Source organism: Bombyx mandarina, chromosome 09, assembly GCF_030267445.1.
Source record: "Bombyx mandarina strain Sakado chromosome 09, ASM3026744v2".
In the NCBI taxonomy this organism is placed as follows: Eukaryota; Metazoa; Arthropoda; class Insecta; order Lepidoptera; family Bombycidae; genus Bombyx; species Bombyx mandarina.
This window is the reverse complement of record NC_143216.1, coordinates 11,942,157-11,953,068: the sequence shown is the minus strand read 5'-3', so window position 1 is coordinate 11,953,068 and position 10,912 is coordinate 11,942,157. Positions and strand designations below refer to the sequence as shown.

The 10,912-nt window shown below is 37.7% G+C and overlaps 1 protein-coding gene across 1 annotated transcript; it reads left to right on the top strand.

The window, feature by feature from the left end:
- The first annotated feature begins 4,198 nt into the window (after positions 1-4,198).
- Positions 4,199-10,352, top strand: LOC114245242 (uncharacterized). Its single transcript, XM_089729915.1, has 5 exons — positions 4,199-4,988; positions 6,549-6,648; positions 7,041-7,130; positions 7,764-7,919; positions 8,509-10,352. Exons 1-5 carry the CDS (start codon positions 4,216-4,218, stop codon positions 8,560-8,562), a joined length of 1,173 nt encoding a protein of 390 aa, XP_089586041.1. The 5' UTR covers positions 4,199-4,215; the 3' UTR covers positions 8,563-10,352.
- Positions 10,353-10,912: the final 560 nt, after the last annotated feature.

Genomic DNA, 10,912 nt, shown 5'->3' with positions numbered 1-10,912 from the left:
ATTAAATCGATTTTCACGGTTTCATGGTCACGAACGACTAATGTCTAAAAAACAGAGGGGATTTTAGCCACAAATTTGTGTCTAAAATACCAAGTTTGTGCAAGATGCCATATTCATGTTCACTTCATTCGTCACGGATCTCTCATTACGGTATCCCAGTTTACTCAACGAATACCCCAAAGCCTAGGTATTCTGCATAAAGAGAAGCTAATTTACTGCGTTCGTCAGTCGGTTTTCTCGTCTCCACAATTTTTAAACACTTTATAATGAAATTTTTTTCCTGTTTATGACGAAACCCCGGAACAAAACCACGAAGATGCTAGGAAGAAAAGAATCTTTGGTAAGTTTTCTTAATATTTTTTTTTGAGACAGTGCTTAACGAAACTAAATTATGAAATTCGTTTTATCATTAACACTTTTAGGCTGTGTTAGGCACTGTATTCAAGAGCATTTCGCAGTAATTCAAAGTATTTTTGTTCTTGAGGTCTTTCATGAAAACCCTGATAGGAATTGGTCGTCGTTAAAACAAAAATCCCGGTAGGCTAGGAAAAGATAGGAGGAGCGAAGCTTATTTCAGAGTTGAGTAAGAAACCTTTTTGTTACTAATTATAAATGCATTGCATTATCGCAGGTAAAAAAAGCATACTTAGTTATATATTGCGTAGATGGGAGAAAAAGATAAGAAAACGCTGCTGACCATTCTACGGTGAAAGGTTGGATCGGGTTTATTTATTTATTGCTTAGATGGATGGACGAGCTCACGGCCCTTCTTCTTCTTCTCAGTCGTGTCACTCTTGACAGAGTGGTCGTGATCGTCATGTAGTGTTGGAAGGGGCAGACTTGATGCGTCTCACGATGTCGCGCCATCTCTCCCTGCTCGAGGCCATTCTACTGCACTAATTTAGGGGACCTCCCACTGCAGTTTTAATTTGGTCGGTCCACCGCATTGGTGTTAATTGGTTTCCAGAGCCCATACACATCTAGAACGTAAATGCCGCCACCGATCTTGAGACATGAGTACTAAGACCTCAGTTTTTCCCGTACAACGGCTGCCACGCTATTCAAAGCGAAACGCATTACTGCTTTACGGCAGAAATATGGGTGGTGGTACCTACCCTTGCGGGCTATAAGCCTGTTTTTTTTTTGGTCAGGAAGAAATCGCCGGACTTCCGCCCTCCACTGGGGATGAGGGGCAGGGCATGTCAGAGTCGAACTGACTAAAACCTCCTGTCGCTCAACAACCAACGTTCAAACCTCGCATGAGACAGAACTCATGAAGAGGCAGAGGGGGGAAAGTGAATGATAAGCCCTACCACTAGTATTTAGTAGTAAGGCGTCCTACTTGGAATAATGAGCAGGAGCTGTGCTGAAGATCAGAAAACATACAAAACGAAAACAGCATGTTAAGAATTTCGTCACTTCGACAGACTGCCTTAAAAATATTTCATTAAAACTCTAATATCAGACACGCAGTTGGGAGTTTACATCGTAAATCTATTATGAGTCATTATTCTCTTTAATTTTATCTTGTGCGGAGCCTTTACAGTTTTACGTTAGCTCGCAGTTTTAATTACTAAAAGCTTAACTGCGCCCGTATAACCGGATATACGGTTAAATGTTTACAGTTTTATAACAGTAATAACCGGGTCACCCGGTTTTAATCAAAAGATCAACGAATGTAGCGCACTATGCTTATTTAGGTATATTTCCTTAGTCCATTAAAGTATCAAGTTTATATTGTTGGTATGTACAAATATATTATAATACTAGCGTTTGCCCGCGACTCCGCCCGCGTGGAATAATTGCTTTGGCATAACGCAAAATTTTACCCCCCACTTCATTTACGTAGAAAGTGAAAATATTTTTGAATTATAGAATGTTAAGGAACTATTTTGAAACATTCTTTATTAGTGACCTTACCGTCATGTTATATAGCATATAGCCTTCCTCAATAAATAGGCTATCACTGAAATAATTTTTCAAATCGGACCAGTAGTTCCTGAGATTAACGCGTTCAAACAAACAAACTCTTCAGCTTTATAATATTAGTATAGATAATATGTCAGCTCCCGTTAGTTAATTAAGATAACAAATTATTTATATAAATTTACTAGGTTAAATCATTTTAATTCAAATAATGTGTTTTTTAAGAGTAATGATTATTTGTAAGTGAGTACCAAAGGGTGCTAATGACATGTCAGGCTGTGAATTTTTAAAGAGGTCCCGCAGTAGTCGAAATTCGACTATAATAAATTGGAATTGTAAGTTTGTACACTATCATGATTGTATTTTATACTTCTATAATCACAAATATCGCCAAGCTACTCTATAAAAAAATATTAATAAAGACAAACAATATTTAATTTTAATCTATTCTCAATTTGACCACAGACGTCAAGAACAAAAGTTTGACAATAAATAGTATGCATGCGTGTGTGCGTCAAATACATGGTATGTAGTGTGTGTAATGTTTTCTTTATTGGTTTAATGTATCTTTTATGAATTATTAAAAAAAAATATTAGCATTGTGCACTTCTTCTCTATATTCTCTATAAGTGTGGAAAATTTCATACTCCTCCGTCCGCGCAATTTTCGTAAAAAGGGATACAAAGTTTTTGCTTCACGTATTAATATACTTATAGGCAAATACGACTGACTATATCTTTGACAGGCAGGCAGAAAAAAACCGAAGATCGATCGAAAATCGAAGAAAATGCTAATTATTTTCCCAGTTGAACGAAAGTAACCATTGTTTTCGTGAAATTTTAAAAAATTACACAAACGTTCTAAATAAAAGCTTAATGTTTCGTAATAAAGTTAGCATGCTGGCTTATTTTAACGAAAGCTCGAGAGAGACATTTTTAATTACATAAAAAAAGCGCCTTAAAAGCCGCCCCGCCTTTGAACCATAAATCTTTTTCAATAGCCGTTTTATTGGCACTGAAAATTATTATTGCTATTTTGAAGTTAGCACTCTAATTATTTTAATGGTTTCGAGTCATTCAAAATTGGATTTTAATTGAATAACTTTTTATCTGAAGTCGAATCTATGCCGATTGAAACAAGTTTGAAAATGGTTTGAAAATCGTTCGTGTAATGCATTTGAATTGATAGTCGTAATTGTATGGAGCGATATGAAATTGTACAGGTTATTACGGAGTTAGGCGTCGAAAGATTAATTACTACGATTGGATAATAACAGCTGTGCTGTCGGTACAGTCGAGAACAAAAAAAAAACTATAATATTAATTTCGTATCGTTTATTTATTTATTGAACACATTAAGAATAAATAGGAATAGATAACATAAAAGGGACAATTTGGATGATACAAAAGGGATGAAAAGGGAAAAAAAGAGATTAACACCAACACGATTTCTTGAAGAAAACCAAAATTAGAGTGAACTAGTTTAGAGGCGGAAATGTGTCTAATAAGAATAATATATAAGTAATTGATTAAAATTAAAGTATTTCATTTAGTGAAAATAAAATAATAAAACACATTTGTCGTCGTGCCCTAAGGGATAAGACGTCCGGTGCATTCGTGTTGAGCGATGTACCGGTGTCCGAATCCCAGACGGGTACCAATTTCTCTAATGAAATACGTACTCAACAAAGGTTCACGATTGACTTCCACGGTGAAGGAATAACATCGTGTAATAAAAATCAAACCCGCAAGATTATAATTTACATAATTACTGGTGGTAGGACCTCATGTGAGTCCGCGCGCGTAGGTACCACCACCCTGCCTATTTCTGCCGTGAAGCAGTAATGCGCTTCGGTTTGAAGGGCGGAGCAAGCGCTGTAACTATACTTGAGACCTTAGAACTTATATCTCAAGGTGGATGGCGCATTTACATTGTAGATGTCTATGGGCTCCAGTAACCACTTAACACCCGATGGGCTGTGAGCTCGTCCAAACATCTAAGCAATAAAAATAAAAATTATTGACGAAAATCTAGAAGTCGCAGCCCAATTGAATAATCCGATAAAATTCACTCCAAGGCAAAAATAGATGGATGGTTAGGGAACGCATCAATTCGTTTCCTTACCTTAACTTAATATTACAATATTATCATTAAAAAATGTAACAAAATTAAACTAGTTTTTTTTTTTAATTAAGTAAACCTCCAAACCACAATGCGTAACGATGGTACATTACGAACCATTAGAATAATCAGAAAACTTTACCTACTGACAAAGACGCCACGCTTGCAATGGCAATAATAACAGATAAATTCTTGAAAAAATATATACGGACTCCTGGGCAATGGAATGAGATCGACGAAATAATGGCACCTGCTCTTCTCGTCCAAAGATTATTTGGCCAACAAATATTGGACCCGGATTGGAGTTTGAAGAAGCACGCAAGTCATCAGCTATTCACAATTTTCCTAGTAATCTACGTGATCTGTGGCACTTTGGATTTCCTTAAGACCACGACCGACCAGGGTCTTATTGTGGAAGCATATTACACGTTAATCATAATTTCATCATTCATAGTCAAGTACCCCCTTTTCTTTGTGAACAGAAAACCGATACAGAATTCGTATCTCATAGCTAAAACCACACTATTTGATTTGGTCAGGGAAAATGGAGAAAAAGCCCAAACTTTATTGAAATACTGCAGAAATCTCATCTTACTGCTGTTCATAATGATCTTGATTCCATTTATGTCTTATATATTGACGGCCATGTACTACTACGCGATTCGTTTAAGGGTGACATTATCCAAAACGACTTCAATACTGGTTCCTATGACGTCACCGTTTTACGAAATCGGATTCTTGCTTCACGCAATATTCCTGTTCGAAATGGCATTCTTGCTGCTGGTAGTTGATATGTGGTTCGTTTTCTTCATGTTCTTTTACTGCATAGCTTGCGATAGGCTCGTGGAAATCTTGGAGGTCAAGAGAGATGGAGGAGTTTATGAGATTGAACTGAATAGAGCATTGAAAAAGTTTTACATTGCTCATGATAATCAAATGAAGTAAGTGTTTTGTTTTTTCAATACAAAATCTTTAGAAATGCATGTCTCTTAAACTAATAATGTCAGAAGCTCATACATTTATGATCACCAGAAGCCTTTTGTGCACTCAATTGAATATTTTTTAATTCTTTTCTTGCACGGGACATCCTTATTGCTTTGATAGCCTACTGCGATAGTAGATCCTCTATCAGCAGCTCATAGAATACACTTTCTTGCCGTTTCATAGTTATTCGCATTTCTTGTCACAGCTTACCTAGCTTATTTATTTTTGGATGAATTTAATTATTTTATTCCAATAATGAATGTATAAAATAGTTTTGAAACACGGAACGACGAACATTTGGGAACTGAAAACCAGCTATCCGGTTTTTGATCTACTGATCAGGATTGGAATTGTGGAGGATTCAGTAATTATTCTGACATATGGATAAAAGTAGTTGATTGATTACATTGTTTATTTATTACGTAGATTAGTGATATAGTTCACGAAGCACCTGATGTAAAAAAGGTCATAAACATTATCGCAACATGTTGCTACCCATCTTCAGTCTTGAGACCAAAGTGTCACTTGTGTCGTTTAAAGGTTGTCCCACATTTCCCAAACTGTCCCAAACCAGAACGCATGAATAGTGTGTTATATAAATAGACAGAATGATGGTTCTCGCGCCGGATTATATAACACCCTACCACTTAGTAAAGGTTTCGATTTTTGCTATAATAATAAACCCTAACGCGAATTTGAAGACAAGACATCAGTTCTTTAAAAATCCTTACATTTAGGTTTTTTAATTACGTAATCAAATTCACAGTTAATTTACTGTTATTATGGTGACTGAAGGCTTGAAGTGCGAGTGTGAACCTGCATCCACCTATAAACAGCATCATCTTTTTCTGCAAATTAACATAAAACTAATTTAAAATGTTAAACTAAAAAAAAAAATTTTTTTATTGCTCTCGTAGGCAGACGAGCATACGGCACACCTGGTGGTGAGTGGCTACCGTCGCCCATGGACTTCAACAATGCCAGGGGCAGAGTCAAGCCGCTGCTTAAATGCTCTCCACAAGCCTCGTTTGAACAAGGATGTGTCATAGCGCTCGGGAAGCACCGTGGAAGGGAGCTCATTCCAAAGCCGGATGGTACGTGGCAAAAATATCTCTGGAAACGCACTGTGGATGAACGCAGCGGTTCCAGATAATATGGATGAACTCTGCTCCGATGGCGGGAGGTGCGATGATAGAAAGGAGATGAGGGGATCATTTCAAATAATTCCTCAGAGCACTCCCCATGGAACATACGGTACAAAATACAGAGGGAACCGAAGTCCCTCCGCAGACCCAGATGTTCCAAACGATCCGTATCATCTCAAACAATCCCTCAGAGCATTAATTTCCCTTACAAGCTCTCCTACAGACATTTACTTCAAAACAACTATGAATATTGTGTTATAGCGTAATATAGCTCGTATAGCGTAATTATGAATAAGCGTAATAAGTCGCTCTCTTCTCTATCAGATCTTTTTTAAAGTATTTTTTTCAATTCTTTATTTGATTTGTTTTCAGATATTTGAACATTATAAGTGCGATTTACAAATGGTCGACATTGATACCTTTATGTACAGTATTAGCGAGCATATGCATAATCATGCTTCAAATGACAGAGGTAGGTTGTGAAATTGAAGTTCCCGTGTATAGAGTGAAGACACACGGTATATTCGTCTCAAGTGATAAAAAATATGTTGGAAAGTATGCCACTCTCCAACATATTTTTGACACGATTGGCTTTCTACTCGAACCTGCTCTGTATATGAAACAGTAAAACTTATTAAGTACTTTGCGTAATGACAGTGGTTGTTTTGTGAGCCTGAATGGAAGAATTTCTGGGTTCGGGTAACCCCTAGCACCTGGTGGATTTCGTCAATTCATTTGTGGCGAAAAAAAATACAATACATTATTTTGACGGAGAAACTTAGTGGGCTTAACAATTTAAAATGCAGTTAGCGTTGTTTCGAAAACATGTAAATTTCAAATAATCTATTTCGTGAATTGTTTCAGAAAATCAACTGGATCTTCGCTACTAACACGGTACCGACGCTAGCCGAGATCTTCGCCTACAATTGGTTTGGGGAAATGGTCAAGACAAAGGTATATTTATTAGGTCATTTTATCAATCTTTGGCGTACAATCCTTTGTGCAAAACGGATGGGCCACTCAACTTCAGGCCCAATTACTAACTATATTAAGATCATAAATAAGACGAGGATTTCAAACAGGGCCTACCTACTAAACCCGTGTGCTATATTACTTATGTGAATGTCTAGCGTCGCAGATCTGTTTTTTTTATTGCTTAGACTCATCTAAGGCTGGCTAAGGGAGTCCTGAGTGGACGAGCTCACAGCCTCCCTGGTTTTAAAGTAGTTACTGGAGCCCATAGACATCTACAATGTAAATGCGTCACCCACCTTGAGATAATATAAGTTCTAAGGTCTCAGTATAGTTACGACGGCTGCCCCTCCCTTCAAACCAAAACGCATTACTGCTTCACGGCAGAAAGAGGCAAGGTGATGGTACCTACCCGCGCGAACGCACAAGAGGTCCTACCACCACAACTTAAATGTAATAGTGGTCTAAGACACCGGACTTTCAGTGTTTCGTGGGACAGAGATAACGCTATAATATTATTATGAAGCCGAAATTTGCCTGTATCTTTTCAAAGGTGCAATATTTATTTTCGTGTAATGTACCATTGTTTTGACGAAAGATCCGCTTACTTCTCAGGCTGAGAACGTCACATTGGCATTATTGGAATTCCACTGGACCGGTTTGCGTTATAAAGACAAGAAGAACTACCAAATTATAATATGCTACACCAACAAGGCTTTTGGAATTAGGACCGCATTCGGAAACGATCTGTCTATGTCTACTATGAGCGCTGTAAGTTTTTTTACAAATCTTAGGTTTGCTTGAGCTGAATTCTGTTACTACCGGTTAAAACTGGACCGTCCATTATTACAACTTATCCATACTCTATCTAGAACTAAAGGCGTCCGTCAATAGCTTTTTTAATACACAAGTGAAGTTAGGTAACATATAACTCTAGACTGACATATAACTCTACTCGAATATGCTATTTTTTTATCGTCTTCGTAGGCAGACGAGTATACGGTCCACCGGATGGTTAGTGGTTACCATCGCTCATGGACGTCAGCAATGCCAGAGACAGAGCCAAGCCGCTGCTTACCATTAAGTACTCTCCGCAAGCCTCGTAGTACTGTAGTCCTCACAGTACTTTTAAACGAAGTCCAGTAGTAAGCGGCGACTTGGCTAAGTCCTTGGCTTTACTAATATCCACGGTAACAATTCGCCACCAAACTTCACTACCGTCGTAAGTTTACCTGCTATTGACAGCAAAAAAAAAGTCGAGAAATATTATTCATGTCTGGTCTTGCGATGCATGCTCATTAGGCTATAATGACATATATTTTAAGATGCCAACAATTACTATTTCCTAAACTTTTTTCAGGTATTCAAAGCCAGCTATCAAGCGTTCGCGGTCATGAAATCGATGCAAAATTAATCTGAACGCAAAAGCCGGTCGCACCCTATATAATTGAATTAGTTTTTTTTGTGTGCATATTTTGGTTAACCGAAATATTCGAGGGAATATTCGCGCGTGTTTTATGTACTTTTAGAACTACAGATGCACTCAAACACGATAGGGAAATAGAAATTCGTTTATATGCACGCTGGTGCAATTTAATATACAGTATACTATCCCCTCACGGAGACATGGTGCATGAATAGGCTCGATATCCAAAAGATCGATGCCTTTGAAACGTGGGTGTGGCGGAGGATGCTACGAATACCGTGGACTGCCATGAGAACTAACGAGTCCATTCTAAGTGAGCTAAACATCAAAAAAAGGCTCTCTTCCATACGCCGGGAACGTGTTATGAGCTTCTTCGGACACATCATGCGGTCTCCCAGACGTGAATTAGAGAAGCTCATAATTGCGGGTCGCATGGAGGGCAAGCGCGCCGTGGGCAGAACGCCAGCCAGATAGTCAAATCTAGTCAGAGAAGCACTTGGTGGTAGTCTGTACCATGTGGTCCATGCCACCCAATGTCACCCATGATCGAACACAGTGGAAAATCGTCACATGTAGTCGCGATCCTCAGTAGTGAGGGAACGATATAGAAAATACTTTTACCAAAAATAACACCTAAATAATTCGAAATATCGGATTAATAAAACAGCACACGATCAAACAGTTTTTTTATTTATTTACATCATAACCTTAATCTTCTAAACAATGCTAAAGTTCTACAACTCTTGGTGACGAGAGTCGCTATCACTTTATGCATGCTTTTACTACTAATCTACTATAACATATCTTTTGTCATATGATTTACCAAGAATATTACGCTAAAGACATCGACGCCTTGATATTGTCAAACGCCAGCCGCATTATTCAAGGTATTCAAATAAACAAACACTGAACTCTACACGCGATACGGATGCATAAGCAACATTTTATTTCTAAACCACTAACCCGTAATGCTCCTCTTTTCGATACAAGAGAAAAATAAATATAAAAATGGTAAAAAAAAAGAATATATTATATTGTACATTTTCATTTCCCCGAGCGCTTTCAGCGGCCATCAGATAGCGTTTGCACAGTCCGATTGAAAAGAAAGAGAAGTTTATTACTCAAAACGGACATTGTGATACGGTAATAGTGATGTGAAGTTGTTTTTTTTTATCGATTAATTTTTATAATTTATTTTGACACGGCCTATTCACAATCTTTGGACGTGCACTTATCGGTAATTCAACACACGTATATACGTTTTAAAAGCTTTCTTGTTTTATCTCGAGACAACTGGTGACAGAGCCTATTTCCGCCGTGAAGCAGTAATGTGTTTCGGTTCGAAGGGTGGGGTAGCCGTTGTAACTATACTGAGACCTTAGAACTTATATCTCGAGGAGGGTGGCGCATTTACGTTGTAGATGTCTATGGGCTCCAGTAACCACTTAAGACCAGGTGGGCTGTGAGCTCGTCCATACATCTAATCAATAAATAAAAAAACAGGTGAGGTAGATAAAGCCACTACGGTCAATGAAATCTTTGGCTAAAGATACATTTACCATCGATGGCGGTTTTGCTTCTACTGTGGGATATCCTACTGGAACAGAACCAGTCTGTCGGATCGGATAGCGTTATGCCGCAAATGGTCTTTAATAACAATATATGCGGCGTGTTGAACTGCACGTCACATGACCTTCAAGCGTGGGAATTCACCGTAATTTACTGTCAACATAATTATATTGCATCTAGTATGCTAAATTTGATTGTTTTTATAAAAAAAGACCATAAACTTATACATAATAAATTGAAAAATGTGAAAACAAAATAAATCTTTTATTTTACAAGTTTCAGGTACCTTCTATCTTTTACTATCAGTGATGAGCAGGCGAGCCTACAGTCTACCTCCAGTAAACATGATACCAGGGTCCAAGCAACCTAGAAACATGCGATATAAACTACACTAGTATTGCAACAGGACTGTAATCTGAGCTAATAATAATATTATAATTTAACAAAAAAAAAACAGCGACAATTCCATTCGCAATCCCTATTCCATTGTTATACGTCAATAGTCATAGTCGAGAATCTAAATTCTATTTTTATCGACCAGCCAATAAATCGTAAATGGTCCCCGTCACTATTGGACATTGAAATAGGTAAAGATACATCTTCCTGGTACAAAGTGAACAAATTCGAACGAATTATGTCAGGTTTTTTTCTCGGAAAGATTTTCAGATAGTGTCGCGGGACGTCGAACGGGCCGCACTCTGATATGTAAATACTTTTATTTTCGGGCGGCGTTTTGCGAAGTTATCATTGTGGGATCTGTTAGTATTCG

Coding starts and splice junctions, on each gene's coding strand:
- LOC114245242 (XM_089729915.1), top strand. CDS start 4,216: ATGGCAATAATAACAGATAAATTCTTGAAAAAATATATACGGACTCCT. Junction 4,989..6,548: donor GCTCATGATAATCAAATGAA/GTAAGTGTTTTG, acceptor ATTTGTTTTCAG/ATATTTGAACATTATAAGTG. Junction 7,131..7,763: donor GGGAAATGGTCAAGACAAAG/GTATATTTATTA, acceptor CTTACTTCTCAG/GCTGAGAACGTCACATTGGC.